This window comes from Pelobates fuscus, chromosome 8, assembly GCF_036172605.1.
Source record: "Pelobates fuscus isolate aPelFus1 chromosome 8, aPelFus1.pri, whole genome shotgun sequence".
NCBI lineage: Eukaryota > Metazoa > Chordata > Amphibia > Anura > Pelobatidae > Pelobates > Pelobates fuscus.
In genome coordinates this window covers 12,117,664-12,141,237 of record NC_086324.1, presented here as the reverse complement: position 1 = coordinate 12,141,237, position 23,574 = coordinate 12,117,664, and the positions used below count along the sequence as shown (strand labels likewise).

General features: G+C 41.6%; 1 protein-coding gene across 5 annotated transcripts in view; it reads right to left on the bottom strand.

The window, feature by feature from the left end:
• Nucleotides 1-22,858, bottom strand: part of IGFBP2 (insulin like growth factor binding protein 2) — a 577,515-nt gene extending 554,657 nt beyond the window's left edge. For 2 of the 5 annotated variants that reach the window (XR_010085189.1, XM_063429244.1), the window contains exon 1: nt 21,499-22,858. Coding sequence is in view for 4 of the 5 variants with exons in the window: in XM_063429244.1 (XP_063285314.1) it covers nt 21,499-21,847 (349 nt within the window). In the remaining variant the exon portion in view is untranslated. The remainder of the gene's footprint in view (nt 1-21,498) is intronic. The other 3 variants (XM_063429245.1, XM_063429246.1, XM_063429247.1) reach the window with 3 other exon arrangements.
• Nucleotides 22,859-23,574: the final 716 nt, after the last annotated feature.

The following is a 23,574-nucleotide window of genomic DNA, read 5'->3' as shown; positions in this document are numbered from 1 at the left end:
GGAGTATTATTGCTGTGGAGCTCTGTTACACACTCAGACACATTACTGGGAGTATTATTGCTGTGGGGCTCTGTTATACACTCAGACACGTTACTGGGAGTATTATTGATGTGGGGCTCTGTTACACACTCAGACACATTACTGGGAGTATTATTGCTGTGGGGCTCTGTTATACACTCAGACACGTTACTGGGAGTATTATTGCTGTGGAGCTCTGTTACACACTCAGACACATTACTGGGAGTATTATTGCTGTGGGGCTCTGTTATACACTCAGACACGTTACTGGGAGTATTATTGATGTGGGGCTCTGTTATACACTCAGACACGTTACTGGGAGTATTATTGCTGTGGGGCTCTGTTATACACTCAGACACATTACTGGGAGTATTATTGCTGTGGGGCTCTGTTATACACTCAGACACATTACTGGGAGTATTATTGCTGTGGAGCTCTGTTATACACTCAGTCACATTACTGGGAGTATTATTGCTGTGGGGCTCTGTTATACACTCAGACACGTTACTGGGAGTATTATTGATGTGGGGCTCTGTTACACACTCAAACACACCAACAATACAGAGGTCCTGGAAAAGAGGGATAGAGGAAGAGGGATTTGGGCTTAAAATAAGGACTCTGCCTCCTAAATAGGGACACTTGGGAGGTATAATAAAAAAAATGTATACCACACAATAGACTCATAAAATAATAGTAATCCTGGACTAATAAAATAGCTCACAAAAGACTGTGCCAAATAGACAGTGTTCTGTGCTGTCTGCATGTGCTAGGTGAAGACATTAAAGGCAGCCTCATTAACGTAATCTTTGGTTTCTGTGTAGAGAACACATCATTTAATAATACTTCATCTTCTCTCTCACACATCATGCCACGTTGAAGGTCTATCTGTTGGTTTTGCCGACACCAAAGTCATCAGAATATGCCATGAGTGTGCAGTAAATGTCAGGATGACTAATTCGGTGGTAGTACATCATACTATTAATGTAAAATTAAGCCAACCACACGCAGACGATGCTCCGAAACCATTGAACTTTGCTGTGGACTATGAGGTGTTACATAAAATAAATAATTCTATTGTTCCATAGAACACAGTGTGATTCCCAGAGATTGGAGTCCAGGCCCAACTGAGAGACAATATTCCCTTGCTATACCCTGCTCAATCATATCGTACCCTTAGTTGTAGGACAGATGTGAAGCAGAAAAACAATTGTGGGCCGTGACTAATTGGCCCATTTTAATCCGGGATTTTATTATTTTAACAAGCTTGAAATCTGACATGGAAAACGCCACAGCTGGATGTATTAAAGCATCTGGTTTCAGCCTGCCAGGGTTTGTAAAAAAAACGCTCCATGCATGCATTAGCTGGTGTATGCAGAAACCTGTTATCTGCGTATTGCAACGTAAAGAATGGATACATTTCATGCACTGCTGGGATTAACACATGTGGTGCTCAAACTGTTATGGACTATAATTCTCATGATGCTTAGCTGCCCAGAGAGATATGCTGAACACATGGCCCACACGCTGATCTAGCTAAATAGTGGGAGAACGCGGCAGAGCCACGTTTAACCTGCTTCGTCATTGGACCAAACATTCTAAACACAAATAAAGGAGAGATGTTTAAAAAGTATAAATTGTGTCACTTCTGTCCAAGGCTGCAATGAATCATCAGAATTACAACAGCCAGTCAAATTGTGAATATTGTTATAATTGCAGCTATCTGTATGAAATGACAATCGCAGGGTACAGTCAGACTGCAGCTATCTGTATGGAATGACAATCGCAGATTACAGTCAGACTGCAGCTATCTGTATGAAATGACAATCGCAGGGTACAGTCAGACTGCAGCTATCTGTATGAAATGACAATCGCAGATTACAGTCAGACTGCAGCTATCTGTATGGAATGGCAATCGCAGGGTACAGTCAGACTGCAGCTATCTGTATGGAATGACAATCGCAGGGTACAGTCAGACTGCAGCTATCTGAATAAATGACAATCGCAGGGTACAGTCAGACTGCAGCTATCTGAATAAATGACAATCGCAGGGTACAGTCAGACTGCAGCTATATGTATGAAATGACAATCGCAGATTACAGTCAGACTGCAGCTATCTGTATGAAATGACAATCGCAGGGTACAGTCAGACTGCAGCTATCTGAATAAATGACAATCGCAGGATACAGTCAGACTGCAGCTATCTGTATGGAATGACAATCGCAGATTACAGTCAGACTGCAGCTATCTGTATGAAATGACAATCGCAGGGTACAGTCAGACTGCAGCTATCTGTAGGGAATGACAATCGCAGATTACAGTCAGACTGCAGTTATCTGTATGAAATGACAATCGCAGGGTACAGTCAGACTGCAGCTATCTGTATGGAATGACAATCGCAGGGTACAGTCAGACTGCAGCTATCTGAATAAATGACAATCGCAGGGTACAGTCAGACTGCAGCTATCTGAATAAATGACAATCGCAGGGTACAGTCAGACTGCAGCTATCTGAATAAATGACAATCGCAGGGTACAGTCAGACTGCAGCTATCTGTATGAAATGACAATCGCAGATTTCAGTCAGACTGCAGCTATCTGTATGAAATGACAATCGCAGGGTACAGTCAGACTGCAGCTATCTGAATAAATGACAATCGCAGGGTACAGTCAGACTGCAGCTATCTGAATAAATGACAATCGCAGGGTACAGTCAGACTGCAGCTATCTGAATAAATGACAATCGCAGGGTACAGTCAGACTGCAGCTATCTGTATGGAATGACAATCGCAGATTACAGTCAGACTGCAGCTATCTGTATGAAATGACAATCGCAGATTACAGTCAGACTGCAGCTATCTGTATGGAATGACAATCGCAGGGTACAGTCAGACTGCAGCTATCTGTATGAAATGACAATCGCAGATTACAGTCAGACTGCAGCTATCTGTATGGAATGACAATCGCAGGGTACAGTCAGACTGCAGCTATCTGTATGGAATGACAATCGCAGATTACAGTCAGACTGCAGCTATCTGAATAAATGACAATCGCAGATTACAGTCAGACTGCAGCTATCTGTATGGAATGGCAATCGCAGATTACAGTCAGACTGCAGCTATCTGTATGGAATGGCAATCGCAGATTACAGTCAGACTGCAGCTATCTGTATGAAATGACAATCGCAGGGTACAGTCAGACTGCAGCTATCTGAATAAATGACAATCGCAGGATACAGTCAGACTGCAGCTATCTGTATGGAATGACAATCGCAGATTACAGTCAGACTGCAGCTATCTGTATGGAATGGCAATCGCAGATTACAGTCAGACTGCAGCTATCTGTATGGAATGACAATCGCAGGATACAGTCAGAGTGCAGCTATCTGAATAAATGACAATCGCAGGGTACAGTCAGACTGCAGCTATCTGAATAAATGACAATCGCAGGATACAGTCAGAGTGCAGCTATCTGTATGAAATGACAATCGCAGGGTACAGTCAGACTGCAGCTATCTGAATAAATGACAATCGCAGGGTACAGTCAGACTGCAGCTATCTGTATGGAATGACAATCGCAGATTACAGTCAGACTGCAGCTATCTGTATGAAATGACAATCGCAGATTACAGTCAGACTGCAGCTATCTGTATGGAATGACAATTGCAGGGTACAGTCAGACTGCAACTATCTGTATGAAATGACAATCACAGATTACAGTCAGACTGCAGCTATCTGTATGGAATGACAATCGCAGGGTACAGTCAGACTGCAGCTATCTGTATGGAATGACAATCGCAGATTACAGTCAGACTGCAGCTATCTGTATGCAATGACAATCGCAGATTACAGTCAGACTGCAGCTATCTGTATGGAATGGCAATCGCAGATTACAGTCAGACTGCAGCTATCTGTATGAAATGACAATCGCAGGGTACAGTCAGACTGCAGCTATCTGAATAAATGACAATCGCAGGATACAGTCAGACTGCAGCTATCTGTATGGAATGACAATCGCAGATTACAGTCAGACTGCAGCTATCTGTATGGAATGGCAATCGCAGATTACAGTCAGACTGCAGCTATCTGTATGGAATGACAATCGCAGGGTACAGTCAGACTGCAGCTATCTGTATGGAATGACAATCGCAGATTACAGTCAGACTGCAGCTATCTGTATGGAATGACAATCGCAGGATACAGTCAGAGTGCAGCTATCTGAATAAATGACAATCGCAGGGTACAGTCAGACTGCAGCTATCTGTATGAAATGACAATCGAAGATTACAGTCAGACTGCAGCTATCTGTATGAAATGACAATTGCAGATTTCAGTCAGACTGCAGCTATCTGTATGAAATGACAATTGCAGATTTCAGTCAGACTGCAGCTATCTGTATGAAATGACAATCGCAGGGTACAGTCAGAGTGCAGCTATCTGAATAAATGACAATCGCAGATTACAGTCAGACTGCAGCTATCTGAATAAATGACAATCGCAGATTACAGTCAGACTGCAGCTATGTGAATAAATGACAATCGCAGATTACAGTCAGACTGCAGCTATCTGAATAAATGACAATCGCAGGGTACAGTCAGACTGCAGCTATCTGTATGAAATGACAATCGAAGATTACAGTCAGACTGCAGCTATCTGTATGAAATGACAATTGCAGATTTCAGTCAGACTGCAGCTATCTGTATGAAATGACAATCGCAGGGTACAGTCAGAGTGCAGCTATCTGAATAAATGACCATCGCAGGGTACAGTCAGAGTGCAGCTATCTGAATAAATGACAATCGCAGATTACAGTCAGACTGCAGCTATGTGAATAAATGACAATCGCAGATTACAGTCAGACTGCAGCTATCTGAATAAATGACAATCGCAGGGTACAGTCAGACTGCAGCTATCTGAATAAATGACAATCGCAGGGTACAGTCAGACTGCAGCTATCTGAATAAATGACAATCGCAGGGTACAGTCAGAGTGCAGCTATCTGAATAAATGACAATCGCAGGGTACAGTCAGACTGCAGCTATGTGAATAAATGACAATCGCAGATTACAGTCAGACTGCAGCTATCTGAATAAATGACAATCGCAGGGTACAGTCAGACTGCAGCTATCTGAATAAATGACAATCGCAGGGTACAGTCAGACTGCAGCTATCTGTATGAAATGACAATCGCAGATTTCAGTCAGACTGCAGCTATCTGTATGAAATGACAATCGCAGGGTACAGTCAGACTGCAGCTATCTGAATAAATGACAATCGCAGGGTACAGTCAGACTGCAGCTATCTGAATAAATGACAATCGCAGGGTACAGTCAGACTGCAGCTATCTGAATAAATGACAATAGCAGGGTACAGTCAGACTGCACCTATCTGTATGGAATGACAATCGCAGATTACAGTCAGACTGCAGCTATCTGTATGAAATGACAATCGCAGATTACAGTCAGACTGCAGCTATCTGAATAAATGACAATCACAGATTACAGTCAGAGTGCAGCTATCTGTATGGAATGACAATCGCAGATTACAGTCAGAGTGCAGCTATCTGTATGGAATGACAATCGCAGATTACAGTCAGACTGCAGCTATCTGTATGGAATGACAATCGCAGATTACAGTCAGACTGCAGCTATCTGAATAAATGACAATCGCAGGGTACAGTCAGACTGCAGCTATCTGAATAAATGACAATCGCAGGGTACAGTCAGACTGCAGCTATCTGTATGGAATGACAATCGCAGATTACAGTCAGACTGCAGCTATTTGTATGAAATGACAATCGCAGATTACAGTCAGACTGCAGCTATCTGTATGGAATGACAATCGCAGATTACAGTCAGACTGCAGCTATCTGTATGGAATGACAATCGCAGATTACAGTCAGACTGCAGCTATCTGTATGGAATGACAATCGCAGATTACAGTCAGACTGCAGCTATCTGTATGGAATGACAATCGCAGATTACAGACTGCCCCTTCTCGCGCTCCAATCAGCCTACATTATCAAATTGATATCAAACCATCCCGCTTAATATTACTGGTAAACAAAATAAACAATACCGTTTAGTATTCTTTTTTGTCCAGCTACTATGCACAATAAGAAGTTACAAACGGTATTAAGTCTGTTAAGGTATTTGTATTTTAACATTTGACTAACTTTGTATATTATTATATATTCTACACTGCCCCTTTAATAAAAATCATGGTTTATGTTTCCTGTCGTGAAGGTGATAAATTAATCATATAATTACATGCCTGTTACATGATGTTCAGGGAACACCAGATTACGACCGGCAAGTCCTTTCTAGAACGGTTGTATCTGTCAAAGAGGAACGAGTAAGAGAGTACACATTAATTAAGAGGTGTAACCATTTTTTCTGGCTTTCACTGTTAAGACACGTCGCTAGTTTTAAAATCTTGCCCCAAAGGCTGGAATCCCTTTGGCAAACAAAGTGAAGTACAGATATTTTTTGCTTTCCGATTCACCACCGAGACAAAAACACCCCGTGGGTATTCAACACGCTGACAGCGAAAAGCAAAATACACAGGATTTCCCATTCTTGTATTCAGAGTAAGTGAACCGGAGTGGACCATGCTCAGGAATTCGATTCAACAGAAAAACCACAAAGTTAAACTAAAACCGCGGGATAAGTGACCTTAAATGATGTCAGATCCAAGAATTGATAATAACAAACCATGAAAAAGAAGAGGTTGAAAAATCATACGGGGATTAAAATGGATTTACTTAAAGAGAATTCTTTAAAAAGTTGGACATATTTGCAACCTTTAATGAAGATAGCAATATTTAGCACGGCTGGTCCAGGCTTCTAATATATACAAATGTCCATAAAACAGCCCAGATCATTTTTCTTTTCTACCAGGGTAATGCTGAGATACTATTCAAACCGGTTTCTATACCAGACTACAGATGAGATACTATTTCATTATTCTTTTTAAAACAGACAACAAGAGATATTATTTAATATTGCTCAACAACACCGGATTACATCTGAGGTGTTATACAGCTTTATTTCCTACCGATTCACATCTTACATAATTACATAGCTGAAAAGGAACATGTGTCCATCAAGTTCAGCCTTCCTCACATTTGTTTTTGTTGTTGATCCAAAAGAAGACAAAAAAACAGTCTAAATCACATTCAATTTTGCAACAAACTAAGAGAAAAAATCATCTTGACCCCATTCCGGTCCAGTCAGATATCCCCTTTGATAAACAAGCTATTACCCCACTAATTAAAAATGACATCCCTGCATCTTATATTTGTGCAAGTATTTATCCAATTGCTGTTCATACATCTATATAGACTCTGTAAAAACCACCTCTTCAGGCAGAGAATTTAACATCCTTACCTTTCTGTTACCTTAGACGAAATCTCCTTTCTTCTAGTCTAAATGTGTGACCTTGTGTCCTATGTATACCCCTGTTTATGAATAGATTTCCAGACAATTGTTGTAGCCCTCCTCTGCACTTTTTCTAGTGCCATAATATTTTTCTTTAGAACGGATGTCCAAAATTGCACGGCATACTCAAGATGTGGCCTTACCAGTGATTGGGGGGAGGAAGGCCAGAGGGACATGACAGCATTAGGAATACACTTTTCTAATCCTAACGTTATAGTGTTCTTTTAGGCAGAGGGTACTAAAGGGTATCTTTCTTTTCTAATAAACTATGTACCATGCAATAATATATATATATATATATATATATATATATATATGTATATAACTTCAGATTGTTACTTGCACCAGAGGAAGTCCTGACTACGACGGGAGAAAACGCAAAGAGCCACGAGATCCGGTAAGTAGACCCTATCACCACCACTTCATCACCTTCAGAAGGCATTCCTTAGCCCCTAGGAGTAGCGATCAGTGGGGCTTCTGACTGCACCTTTACACTGATATCATAGATTGGTTCCCAAATTATTTTGGTCCTGGTCTTACAAATGGTACCGTGTTTATGTTCTATCTTCAACTGTTTTTATTTGATTCAATTTTTTGTCTTATAATAAACTATGTTATTTTAGATACATACATTTATTCAAGCTATTTACTATCTTATCTCACTTCATTCTGGGTGCTTAGCGCCCTCTAGTATATGTTTGGGTAACTTACTCACGTATATACTATCTGATTGCAAGTATATTTATTTTTTACCAGGCAACAACTGGTATTTTTCTACTTTGGTTTTCTTTCAGTTTACTGCTGAAGTATTTGTTTTTTTTACCAGACTTCATCTGAGGAACTATTCTGCCTCTCTTTTCTACTGAATTACAGCTTAAGGACTCTTTTATTTGCTTTTACAGTAGACCACAGCCGAGGTACTATGTCTGAAGCATTGAAACTACAGCTATCGCAACAAGTTATCTCTGAAAAAGCACAGAAGAAATAAACCATGTGTTGTTTTACAGACTTTAAACCAAGCTGCAGGAGGTAAGATACACGATTGGGGGGAAAGTCTTTATATGAGTGTTAGCTTCAAAAGAAAACAGATTGGTGGCACCTAGAACTGAACGTTGAGTATAGAGGTAGCGTACAGGAAAACACTGAAGAACCGCAAGATAATTAAAATGGAAACCAATAAATAATTGAGACAAAGGAAAAGGCAGATGGGTTCTTGCCCATTTTTTTTAGGATTCCAAATTATGCTCATGGCATGAGCTTCTCAAACCCAGCCTCCAGTTTGAAAATTAACACAGAGACCAATTGCCATTAGACTTTCCCAGTGTGTCAAATGTGCTCTCCACTTAAATGGGTTATGGGGAACTGCTGCTGCAATAAATAATGTATTATGGACAGCTGCCTGGTATCCAGATGAATGAAACAAGCTTTTTTCAACCACTGTGGACTTTCTGATATTATCTGAGGACATGATGTGAGTCTTAATCCAAGAGTTGGGAACCAATAGGCTATTTTTAAAATCTTTTTTGGAGGGGGCTGGAGGTTATTATTTTTATTCTTTCAGAGCTGTCATTTCTGGAGTTCTAGGTCTAAGACAACCAAAGGTGGCATCTCCGATTAAGGTCCGGTGTCTTTGTGGTGTGCAGTGAGAGGTTGGTTTGCATACCTGCAGCTGTCCTTCCACTGCCATCTTCTTCCTGAAGACCTTCTTCGGATCCTGGTGCTTCATGTCAATGCTGTACTCTCACATAGAGAACAACACTGAGGTTACCAAAGGATGCCATGGAAGCCTCCATAGATCATGTCTCGTAATTAACAAGCCTCTGCCTGAATCCCACAGCCATCATTGCTGCTGGGATTGGACAAAAGTTCATGGTGTATCTCTGCCTTTTATAAAATGTTTTTTAACCTCCGGCTTGCCCATAAGACAAAGTAGCCCCTAATTAGTCTCATGGTATCTTTGGATTGCATTATTTCAGAGAAATTCCAACGCAGTCCTCAAGATTCTATCTTTATGAAATACTGAGAAGTGACAGAGCCAATTTAATATATAATGTAAGGTTTGATCTTAAAATTGATTTCAATAAATGTCAGATACTACAGTTTTACTACATTTCTCAGGAATTAAATCGAATTGAAAGAAATATAACTTGAAATTACATGTTACCGAGCTTCTTACACGGAACAGGAAAAGACAGGTAGACAGAATTGAGGTGTTAAAAATATAATCATATAAATTATATAAACACGTATTTTATAGATACAGCTGGTTTTACATTCCACTGTGTGATATTGACGACTCTGGCCTGGTTCCCACAATAGTGTGATGCCCTGCATTTGGGAGAAAGCAGTTAAGCAGAAATGCACAGAGACGGAAGAAAAATTGTCAAATTTAAAGAGGAACCGCACATGTCCAGAACTTTTAATATTATCTTTACATATTCCCTATAGTTAACAAATGTGTGTGGGGGTTTTTTTTGTGTTTTTTTTATTCTTTATTTTGTTGTATAAAAAAATCAAGTAACAGGCAAGCTGATTATGCCACGATAGCAGAGTCCAGCATATTAATGGTTACATGTCTTGACATAGATGTGGCATGCATGACAATTACACATTGTTTTGTGAAAGTATGAGAGAGCAATTCTTTTGGTACAAACAATGAGAAATTGTGGTCACACTATGCTTAACAACCGTTTAGTTGATAAAAGGGGAGAAATATTACACGCTAAGTATGTGCATCCAGATTGCTATTTGGGCACAAGATTATCATTAGCTTGTCCGGCTTTCATATCCTGGCTGTAGGCATGTATGGTGTGAGTACATTGGCAGGCTAGCTAGACATGCTCCAATATCACTTCATGCCAGCCCCAGGCCTGCCACGGAGCTATCACCTCTGCTCCACTGTCCCAAACTCTGTGGAAGTCCAGGGCAACTGTCCTTGCGTGCCGCAGTGCTAGGGGCTATGGTGCCTCTGCTGCTAAGCACTCCAAGGGTGTGGGCAGTGAGGGGTTCTTCTACCCCAGTTAGCTCTTATCCCTGGAAGGCTTCTTCATGCGGGTACATCGTGAGATGACACATAGCGGTAGCGTTGGGATAGCGGTGTCTGCGGACCCAAGGTTCTCTGCCTCTAGAATCTTGCATTTAGCCGGTCATATTTGGCTAGTGGTTCTCCCTCTCGCGGACATGGTTCTGCGCCATGCGGTCTCGCAGCCATCTTGAGGCAGGAGTTAGAATGGCCAAGTGTTGCGGCTCCAGATAGCCAGTGCAGCAATCTCCTCAGTGGGGACCGGGATAACCCCCACCGGTCCCAAGGGGGGGGGGGGGGGGACAGGACCAGAAGGATGCCAGGTATGTTGCCGATGTTGGCCGGGTGGTAACAAAAGAAGCGGCCGTCTGCCTCGCCCCCCTCCCAGGTAGGCCTTCATCTCCATTTCTCAGTGTCTCTCACCGGGACCCACAGTCGCTCGTTTTTAGGCGTTCCAGCTGCACCGGGACACTCCAAGAGCTTGTGCCATGGGCTTTCAGCTTTTTACACGCAGGGAAAAGCGAGTATATATTGCAGAATATCAAAATTCCTCGGGAGCCATAGTTACTTGCATCCTGCTGGCATGGCCGCCCGGCCCCACAACCACAAATATGTGTTTTTAAAGAGTGAAAAATAGAATTAGAGATAGGAATCCATAGCACTGTATCAGGCCAATCTTGGGACTGGATGAGGGTCTCCATCTTGGCCTCCTGTCCATCATTGTTACTGCCCTTTGCACCTGTCAGTCAGCACAGAGAGAGAGAAAGAGAGACAATGTTTCTATGTGTCCTTTAATGCAATGGGTGCCTTTCCAGACTGACTATTTTGATCTTAAATTTGAAATTCACTTTGAATTCTCACTTTAGTGAATAATGCTGTTAGTATATTCTGACAATATATAATGGCAGTAGATATTTAAATAAATACATTTAAGGCCACATACCAACAAGGAATGTACCGGTAAATAATAAAATAAATATTTCAGATTCTATGATCACTCAGGCAGGACATAGACATGGACACTATGATTGCAGTGAAATATTATGTGAATCTTATGTTTAATTGCTCAGAGAACGTTTGGCTAACACGGGCACTGCATTTTACATATTCAGCTGTTACAGATATCTTTTCATCCTCCTCTTCTAACCCTACCAGGGACTTGCAATGCTAAATCACATTATGAAGTTTGAAGAAGGGTTCTTTTGAATAAAGTGCCTTATTCCAGGTTTCTATAAGAAACTTCTAATACCAGCATAAGAGTTGCATACAAGCACATGTTGACCTGTAAGGGTGACTGATGGTTTATTGTCTAATGGAATTCTTCAAGCACCATAATCACTACAGTGCACGGGAGTGCCCCACTCCATTGTAAGTAGTTAAACCGTTTCTTGGGTTCTGGGTGCTGCCCTCTGCCACCACTACAGCTTAATGAGAGCTAAAAGTCAGCCTGAGCTAGGCCCGCCATTGGCTGAGAGTATTCAGCTGACAATCTCAGCCAATGAGCTAGCCCGTAGCTTAGGAGAGCTAAATTAAGTTTCTGAGTAGGAACTTATGGCTGTCACTGAGCTACAGTGTAGGTGGGGTGTGCCACCAGGTAATTAGTCAAATGTTCTTAAGCGCGTAGTAGTGGTTATGATGCCTGGAGTGTTCATTGAACAGCCAGATGTCTACCTGTAAACAAGCAGCTGTGTTGAATTGACAGCGTGGAGTAACTTCTCTCTATAATCTGGGACTTTCATGGGACCTTGACCTCACCACCAGGAGCGGAGTGATCAGTGGATTCCTGACCCGTTCTGTCTACAGCCTGGGCCTGGAAAGTTGGGGTAATGGGGTATACCGGCAGAGCAATTCTTCATCCCATTTTATCCATAAGTTCAATATTCACGCTCACCTGAGTGGATATGGAGTGAGATTTCAAAGTCGCCTAGTTGCGGCATAGGCGGAGTCAAGGTCCAAGTAAATTGCAAGGAGGCTCTTACTTTTTGTGCTAATGAATTTTATTGGGCTTACTGATTTATATCATGCTTTCCTCTGTTTCTTCTTTAAGACTAGTTTACCTTCTAATGACCGGAAAGTGTATTACATCTTTCCATGGCTCGCACCATGACGTTGTCTCATGTGTTATCTTATTATGCCACATTGTGACATGTCTTTATTTCACTCAGCTATTATCGCTATTAAAAAAGCCATGAGGTATGGCCACTCTATACATTAGGCATCGTACTCCCAACTTGCGCCGTTACAGTCCATAATGAATGCGGCGGTGAGGTTAATCTTCCTGTCCGCCCGCACCTCCCACGCCTCACCCTTCTGTCAGTCCCTACATTGGCTTCCTGTAAGATATAAGCTCAATTTAAAATTCTGGTTCTTGCTTTCAAATCTCTACATAATGCTGCTCCCACATATCTATCCTCCCTAATACACAAGTATGTCCCATCTAGGCCCTTATGCTCTGCTGAAGACTTACGTCTATATTCTGTCTGTACACTCGCCTCTGATGCTCGCCTTCAAGACTTCTCGAGGGCTGCACCGTTCCTGTGGAACTCATTTCCCTCCTCCGTTAGATGCCCACCCAATCTCCACTCTTTCAATAAATCATTAAAAACCCACTTCTTCATAAAGGCATATCAATTAAACTGTTAATAGCTCCCGACTGATTCCTCTCTTGCAACTGTCACTAGTCTAATACTATCCTTACTTTTTGTGTCACTTTACCCCACTCCCTCTAGCATGTAAGCTCATTGAGCAGGGCCCTCAACCCCTCTGTTCCTGTGTGTCCAACTTGTCTGGTTACAACTACATGTTTGCTCGTCCACCCATCGTAAAGCGCTGCAGAATTTGTTGGTGCTATATAAATAATAACATAATAATAATAATAATATTGTGTCTGTACATCCTAATTAGCTGTAATTTGCTGATATTGTGATTATTGTTACATGTATACCTCAATAAGAATCAATTGACCAAAAAAAAGTATCTATATTTAAAAGATCTGTATGTGTTTGGTTTTTGCACACATTCCTTAAAGCTTTATTGGTTCATAAGCTTCTACTGTCTATATATTTGGGTCTCCTTAGTCGCGTATCTCTGCTTTCCATTGGATTTTGCACCAGACGTCACTACGCGTTGCTTATTATACCAACTCATACACTACATTTCCAGGAAGGCTTCGACACTAAGAAAAGCCGTCCACTAACCACACTGACACATCCAAGTCTTCCAGCATTCTCACAGAATCACCTTCCCTGGTCAACTAGACATTTGTCCCTAGTCCCCATTCTTAATTGCCATGTGGCAGCATTGCAGGTGGATGAACTCATCTTCAGGTAAGTATTACTTTTAATTGATACATTTGCCAACAATTTGATTGATTGATTGATTGATTGATTGATCGATAGATGACTAAATACATGCTGGCCTGTATATAGAGGTAATCTACATTACTGTGTTACTATATTAGATTAAAAGTAACCACTTTCACATGTGGAGTAATGAGAATGCACAGCTCCTGGAATTCAATAATCAATAATCAATTCAATAGTTTATCAAAGATCAGGCAGCACATTGAGAAAGAAAGGTTCAGCCAATTGAATTGCATTTTTGACTGACAGGTAGAAATGTGCTCCAGACACCCAATTATCCAAACTGCCGGGGAAGATTTACAAAAAGATTCACAGCAAGATGAGGAGATCAGTGTAATCTGCAGGATTCAGTGTCTGCCGCAATTACAGCCGGTCCTGTGGGAATAGAATCTCGCTCTGCAGTTATCTCCCATTAACGGATTTAACGCAGGGTGTGTATGTCACTCAGCAAAGGAGGATTAATTCAACTACTGGTGCTGTGTTAACAGACAGCAAGGGAATGACTTTTCATAATGTCAATCACACACACACACACACACATCTAAATATCCTGACATTCCATATGCAACCGAACGTACATTCACACACAAACACTAACACACACCCACGCTAGCCACAAATACATGGACACACACTGGCATACAAACTTTGCTGCTTATTTAAATACATATACAAACTACAAAATAGCCATAGGTACGCATACATTGACACACACTAGCACAAAGGGCAGGGCTTTTTTTGGGTGTGAGTGGGGTGTGGCCATGGGTGGGGCTGTTCTGGGTGTGAGTGGTATGGTACCAAAGTCTTGGCTCTTCAGGGAAATTCTAGGTGACTTACTAACAACAATTTATAGAACTAAAATGTAATTTATAACAATAACAATGTATCTTATTTACACAGGCTGATTTTTAAATACATTTATTGTAGTTTAAAGACACATTACTGGGAGTATTATAACTGTGGGGCTCTGTTATACACTCACACATTACTGGGAGTATTATTGCTGTGGAGCTCTGTTATACACTCAGACACATTACTGGGAGTATTATTGCTGTGGAGCTCTGTTATACACTAAGACACATTACTGGGAGTATTATAACTGTGGGGCTCTGTTATACATTCAGTCACATTACTGGGAGTATTATTACTGTGGAGCTCTGTTATACACTCAGACACATTACTGGGAGTATTATTACTGTGGGGCTCTGTTATACACTCAGTCACATTACTGGGAGTATTATTGCTGTGGAGCTCTGTTATACACTCAGACACATTACTGGGAGTATTATTGCTGTGGAGCTCTGTTATACACTCAGTCACATTACTGGGAGTATTAGTACTGTGGAGCTCTGTTATACACTCAGTCACATTACAACGCTTCCATTTTGTAGAGTTTAGTATGACAGAGCTCAGCCTGAGTGTCTCTGTCAAGGGTCCCTCTGTTTCAGCGCTGGATACCTGGAGTGAATATAGCTGTTATAGTCGCCTCACCCAAACACTAGCCGAGACCTAATGAATAAGAACTGGATTATTGAGAACAAGGCACACTTTTATACACACGACCCCAGCATGGGGTCCATGGTGTGAACAATGAAAATCCCACACTGATGCCTCTGAGTCTGGGAGATAACTAGATCTGTAATTATCGCCTAGACATCAGGGTGCCATTATAATATACCCGAAAACATAGGTAATGCCACAAATATCTCTCACATGTCTTATATCCACAGATAGCTTCCCCCCTCTGCCTCCTTAGGGCAAAATAGCGTTTTTTTATGGTGTTGAATCTCCACCAGGTTAAAGTCTTAGGAGGCCGCTTCTGATTTCTGATCTGATGGAGAGTTCCTTTGCGGCCGACCAGAGTGACTAATAGGAGACTTGCAGTTTTACCTGTGAGGCTCAGTCACTGGTTGGTTGGAGTGAGGGCGTTTTTACGGGCTGTGGCTAGTGAAGGGAAGGGGGAAAGCCAGGAAGTGTGACAGCTATTTCATTTCATAACAAATTATAAAAACAAACAAAAACACAAGTTTTGGTATCTTCAGTCTGATTTTAGAATGCAAAAATAGAGAGGGGATGTACAAGGGAGATGTGTATAATAATGGAAGAATCAGTTTTAGAAAGATTTTTTTTAATGCATTCGTTAGCATGCCAAGCACGTGTCACTTTTTAGGAGAGACAGTCCCTCTTTTCTATCCTAATGTCCCTCTTTTCTAGGAGCTCCATATCATTGGTGTGTCTGAGTGTATAACAGAGCTCCACAGCAATAATACTCCGAGTAATGTGTCTGAGTGTATAACAGAGCTCCACAGCAATAATACTCCCAGTAATGTGTCTGAGTGTATAACAGAGCTCCACAGCAATAATACTCCCAGTAATGTGTCTGAGTGTATAACAGAGCTCCACAGCAATAATACTCCCAGTAATGTGTCTGAGTGTATAACAGAGCTCCACGGTAATAATACTCCCAGTAATGTGTCTGAGTGTATAACAGAACTCCACAGCAATAATACTCCCAGTAATGTGTCTGAGTGTATAACAGAACTCCACAGCAATAATACTCCGAGTAATGTGTCTGAGTGTATAACAGAGCTCCACAGCAATAATACTCCCAGTAATGTGTCTGAGTGTATAACAGAGCTCCACAGCAATAATACTCCCAGTAATGTGTCTGAGTGTATAACAGAGCTCCACAGCAATAATACTCCCAGTAATGTGTCTGAGTGTATAACAGAGCTCCACGGTAATAATACTCCCAGTAATGTGTCTGAGTGTATAACAGAACTCCACAGCAATAATACTCCCAGTAATGTGTCTGAGTGTATAACAGAACTCCACAGCAATAATACTCCGAGTAATGTGTCTGAGTGTATAACAGAGCTCCACAGCAATAATACTCCCAGTAATGTGTCTGAGTGTATAACAGAGCTCCACAGCAATAATACTCCCAGTAATGTGTCTGAGTGTATAACAGAGCTCCACAGCAATAATACTCCCAGTAATGTGTCTGAGTGTATAACAGAGCTCCACAGCAATAATACTCCGAGTAATGTGTCTGAGTGTATAACAGAGCTCCACAGCAATAATACTCCGAGTAATGTGTCTGAGTGTATAACAGAGCTCCACAGCAATAATACTCCCAGTAATGTGTCTGAGTGTATAACAGAGCTCCACAGCAATAATACTCCCAGTAATGTGTCTGAGTGTATAACAGAGCTCCACAGCAATAATACTCCCAGTAATGTGTCTGAGTGTATAACAGAGCTCCACAGCAATAATACTCCCAGTAATGTGTCTGAGTGTATAACAGAGCTCCACAGCAATAATACTCCCAGTAATGTGTCTGAGTGTATAACAGAGCTCCACAGCAATAATATTCACAGTAATGTGTCTGAGTGTATAACAGAGCTCCACAGCAATAATATTCACAGTAATGTGTCTGAGTGTATAACAGAGCTCCACACCAATAATACTCCCAGTAATATGTCTGAGTGTATAACAGAGCTCCACAGCAATAATACTCCCAGTAATGTGACTGAGTGTATAACAGAGCTCCACAGTACTAATACTCCCAGTAATGTGACTGAGTGTATAACAGAGCTCCACAGCAATAATACTCCCAGTAATGTGTCTGAGTGTATAACAGAGCTCCACAGCAATAATACTCCCAGTAATGTGACTGAGTGTATAACAGAGCCCCACAGTAATAATACTCCCAGTAATGTGACTGAGTGTATAACAGAGCCCCACAGTAATAATACTCCCAGTAATGTGTCTGAGTGTATAACAGAGCTCCACACCAATAATACTCCCAATAGTGTGTCTGAGTGTATAACAGAGCTCCACAGCAATCATACTCCCAGTAATATGTCTGAGTGTATAACGGTCTCTTGTCTGCAGCCTTTGCAAGCCCTCCCCTTCTAACCCCGCCCAGACTTTCTGTGGCTGTCCAATCACAGACTTCCCAATGCAGCTCAATGAGAAGGCAACTTTACAAGGCAAGGCAACTCCTTAACATAATGCCCAACTAACTTTCTCATTACTCCAGAACTTCATAGCAAAAGTGGTGCAGTTACAGAAATCCCATATTCTATACAGTGTTACTCCTTTCCTCCAAAACTAAGCCCAACCTGAATACCACATATAATATGCTGACATTTTATCCTCTAATCAAGCTCATTATATAAAGAGGGTGATATGCGAAGTAGAAAAAAGAGCTAGTTTATTACATTTGTATGATTATTTTTAGAATCATATCAGGTGTTTTTTTCTCTCGAATTTATCCCAGTTGAGTAAGTACGCCCCAGAATATTTGTCCAACTGTAATATGCTTTCATTTATTAGAATTAGTATTATAAGGTATTTATATAGTGCTCACCTATTCTGCAGTGTTGTACAATCGAGAGAATAAAAATCAAATAATAAACACATACTGATACAAAAGGAACAGAGGATTCTACCATGAGCTTCCAAGCTAGCAAATACAGTACTTTTATACAGAGTGCTTAGCAAGCTAGCACGTGAGCTTGCAATCTAAATGTAATTTATGGTTTATGAGTTTACGCAACATGATTGCATGGGACTATTTGAACTATTGATCTCTGGAAGGCACCAATGAAATAAATAGTCTCCCTAAAAAATAGGTATCTGCTGGTCACTGGTTACAAAAATACCCACACTCACATTCACTGCCCCAATATCTGCAGCCAGCAACTCAGCATGTGTTAAACTGATAGATGGCCAATGCCATCACTTCTGATCATTTCAAATGATTAGTTATTACGAGTTATTATACACCACCTGTCCTGTTACTTTCACCAAATATTAACTGGTTGCCAACCAGATGGTTGAAAATCCACCACATCATAAAGCTGAACACCAACTCCCATCAGGCTGGAACCATCACCAGGGAGCCTCAGTGTACTATAAACATTGCATTATTATCTCAAACCCCAAAAATAATAGTAATCACACAGGCAGCCAACCTTGGCGGATCACAACTTCCGTTCATGTTATTTAATATAGTATGGATTGGTATGAATTCTAAGTGAATTTATGCAAAATTTCAAATTTTGAGCCAAAAAAAAAAAAAAAACGGAAACATTTCATCCTTTGGTGAATAACCCTGATTGTATATCAGCCTGAACTCTGATTCCTACTATTGTTAAACTGCTTCAGTACACCAATATCATTATATTATAGGCACAGTCAGGGCATGCTCTGGGTTACAACTCCATCTGGGCCCACACAGCATTTAGCGTCAACTGGATACATCATGTCCATTCTATAAAAAAATCCAAACCCAATATTTACTCACTTTGTATCAATTAATGCCCACTCTATACCCAGCCATGCCCACCCTATCCACAGTCATTCTCATATTATACCTAGCCATGCCCACTCTATACCCAGCCATGCCCAAAACACGTCACAGTCATTCTCATATTATACCCAGCCATGCCCAATCTATCCCCAGTCATTCTCATATTATACCTAGCCATGCCCACTCTATACCCAGCCATGCCCAAAACACGTCACAGTCATTCTCATATTATACCCAGCCATGCCCAATCTATCCCCAGTCATTCTCATATTATACCTAGCCATGCCCACTCTATACCCAGCCATGCCCAAAACACGTCACAGTCATTCTCATATTATACCCAGCCATGCCCAATCTATCCCCAGTCATTCTCATATTATGCCCAGTCTTGCCCACTCTATACCCAGCCATGCCCAATATAGCCACAGTTATTCTCATATTATGCCCCTTATGCCCACTCTATACCCAGCCATGCCCACTCTATGCCCAGTCATGCACTTATTATACCCAGTCATGCCCATTCTATACTTAGTCATTCTCATTTGAAACACGTCCATGTCTGTCCCCAGTATTTCCAAATCTACACTCTGTTTTGTCCATCCTATGCCTAGTCCAAAACCAATTATATTCCCAGTCATACCTGTGCTTCACCCAGTCATGCCCAGTTTTGCTTGTTTTGTAATTAGATATGCCCATTATATGCCAAGCCAGGCTATATCTATGCCCAGCTGACCCTTTCCAATCCAGGTCATGCCCATTCCACCCAATCATATTCACTATAATCCCAGTGATGCCCAATCCAATCATACTCACTCTAATCCCAGTCATGTCTATTCTACCCAACCATGCACTTTCAATGCCATTTCTTTAGACATTTTACTTCCAACCCCATTTACAAATACCCTATACCCATGCACACACTTTCAGTATCCATCAATGCACATCCAATACGAACTCATGCACATTCTAATCAAATTTGTCAACCATGCACCTTCTATACACATAGATAAACATTCTATATCCAGCCACAAACATTCTATGCTCAGCCATTAACATTCTACATCCAGCCCTGAACATTTTATGCTTAGCCATGAACATTCTATATCCAGTCATGAACAATCTATAGCTAGCGATGAATGGTCTATATCTAGCCATGAACATTCTATATCTAGCCATGAACAATCTATAGCTAGCCATAACATCCTATAACCATCCATGAACATTATATATCCTGCCTTGAACATTCTATGCTCAAGGATGAATATTCTATTCCCAGCCATGAACACTCTATACCTAGCCATGAACATTCTATTCATAGCCATGAGTATTCTATACTCAGCCATGAACATTCTATAACCAGCCTTGAACATCATGTGCTTAGCCATGAACATTCTATACTCAGCCATGAACATTCTATATCCAGCCATGAACATTCTATACCTAGCCATGAACATTCTATATCCAGCCATGAACATTCTATATCCAGCCATGAACATTCTATACCCAGCCATGAACATTCTATATCCAGCCATGAACATTCTATACCTAGCCATGAACATTCTATATCCAGCCATGAACATTCTATACCTAGCCATGAACATTCTATATCCAGCCATGAACATTCTATACCTAGCCATGAACATTCTATATCCAGCCATGAACATTCTATACCTAGCCATGAACATTCTATATCCAGCCATGAACATTCTATACCTAGCAATTAACATTCTATATCCAGCCATGAACATTCTATACCTAGCCATGAACTTTCTATACCCAGCCATGAACATTCTACATCCAGCCATGAACATTCTGTGCTTAGCCATGAACCTTTTAAACCTAGCCATGAACATTCTATATCCAGCCATGAACATTCTATACCTAGCCATGAACATTCTATACTCTGCCATGAACATTCTACATCCAGCCATGAACATTCTGTGCTTAGCCATGAACATTCTATACTCTGCCATGAACATTTTACATCCAGCCATGAACATTCTATATCCAGCCATGAACATTCTATACCTAGCCATGAACTTTCTATACCCAGCCATGAACATTCTACATCCAGCCATGAACATTCTATGCTTAGCCATGAACCTTTTAAACCTAGCCATGAACATTCTATATCCAGCCATGAACATTCTATACCTAGCCATGAACATTCTATACTCTGCCATGAACATTCTACATCCAGCCATGAACATTCTGTGCTTAGCCATGAACATTCTATACTCTGCCATGAACATTTTACATCCAGCCATGAACATTCTATACTCTGCATTTTCTATCCGCACTCTACCATAAATGCCCATTCAGTACCCAGCACTGTGCCTTACCTGTGCCCCGTTCCTGGCTGCTCCCATACTCAGCGTCCCTCCTTTTGCCGCACCCCCCCTGGCCATTCACCAGAGCCTGTAGGGGGAGATCGGAGCCGGGGTTGGGGTAGCAGCGGAGCCCGGTGGCACAGCGGGCGGTGTACACCCCGCAGGACTCTCCCTCCACCCGGGCGCACACAGGACAGCAGCCGCAGCCGGGGGCCCGGACCAGCTCCGCGCAGGGGCTCCGCGGGGGCAGGGCGGGACAGGCGGCCACGCGCTCTGGAGTGCAAGGGGGGCAGCGGAACAGAACCTCGGCCGAGGAGACCAGGGCGGCCGCCAGCAACAGCAGGAACCCAGGGAGGCTCATCTTAGGGCGGGCAGAGAGAGCAGAGAGACCGGTAATCCTTCTTCTGGTGCTATAATCACCTGGCTGCACTGAACTAGCCTTAATACCCCACCTGCCCTGTTACTATCTATATACTGCCCTGTATCAGCCTTATTACCCCACCTGCCCTGTTACTATCTATATAATGCCCTGTATCAGCCTTATTACCCCACCTGCCCTGTTACTATCTATATAATGCCCTGTATCAGCCTTATTGCCCCACCTGCCCTGGTACTATCTATATACTGCCCTGTATCAGCCTTATTGCCCCACCTGCCCTGGTACTATCTATATACTGCCCTGTATCAGCCTTATTGCCCCACCTGCCCTGGTACTATCTATATACTGCCCTGTATCAGCCTTATTGCCCCACCTGCCCTGGTACTATCTATATAATGCCCTGTATCAGCCTTATTACCCCACCTGCCCTGTTACTATCTATATACTGCCAATTATCAGCCTTAATACCCCACCTGCCCTGTTACTATCTATATACTGCCCTGTATCAGCCTTATTACCCCACCTGCCCTGTTACTATCTATATACTGCCCTGTATCAGCCGTATTGCCCCACCTGCCCTCGTACTATCTATATACTGCCCCTTATCAGCCTTATTACCCCACCTGCCCTATTTACTGCATTCCCTGGAACTCTCTGACCAGCTCACCCCTTTTTGTTGCCCTGCTGCCCTCGCTGACTACCTACCTTCAATGTTAAGATCTACCTGTTATCTTCCACCTGTGTTCCTCTGTTTGTAACTCTACCTTATATTAATTTATCTGCCCCCTTCTCCAGTATCTATTTACTTCCTCTGCTCAGGGTGACAAATTAACCCCCTTTTCTTAGGGTATTTATGTTCCCCTTTCCCCGGGATACTGATCCCCCTGCTCAGTGTGGATCTATCTATACCTTGTGCACAGTATTATTCGGTTTCCCCTTTCTCACCTGTTTGGTAAATCTATCCTTTATATCTATCTGTGAATTCTTTCCTTTTCTCTTCCACTTGTCCCTGTCTACCTTACATCCTTCTGGTTTTATTCCCCTCTCCCCAATCCCCCCTCCCTCACTATCTCCTCCTCCTTCCCACCCCTCCCTTCTCTGCCTCTCCTGCATGTCTCCTGTGCCACTGGCACCCTTTAACCTCCTCAGGGTCTCATTCCCAAAATATTGCACCATCTGGGAGCTCTGCAGCATCTCTGATCTGACAACTACTGGTGCCTACTGTCTGCCCCAAGATGTGCTAGCTTCTATCTATCTATCTATCTATCTATCTGTCTATCTATCTATCTATCTATCTATCTATGTATCTGTCTATCTATCTATCTATCTATCTATCTATCTATCTATCTATCTATCTATCTATGTATCTATCTATCTATCTATCTATGTATCTGTCTATCTATCTATCTATCTATCTATCTATCTATCTATCTGTCTATCTGTCTATCTATCTATCTATCTATCTATCTATGTATCTGTCTATCTATCTATCTATCTATCTATCTATCTATCTGTCTATCTATCTATCTATCTATCTATCTATCTATCTATCTATCTATCTATCTATGTATCTGTCTATCTATCTATCTATCTATGTATCTATCTATCTATCTATCTATCTATCTATCTATCTATCTATGTATCTGTCTATCTATCTATCTATCTATCTATCTGTCTATCTATCTATCTATCTATCTATCTATGTATCT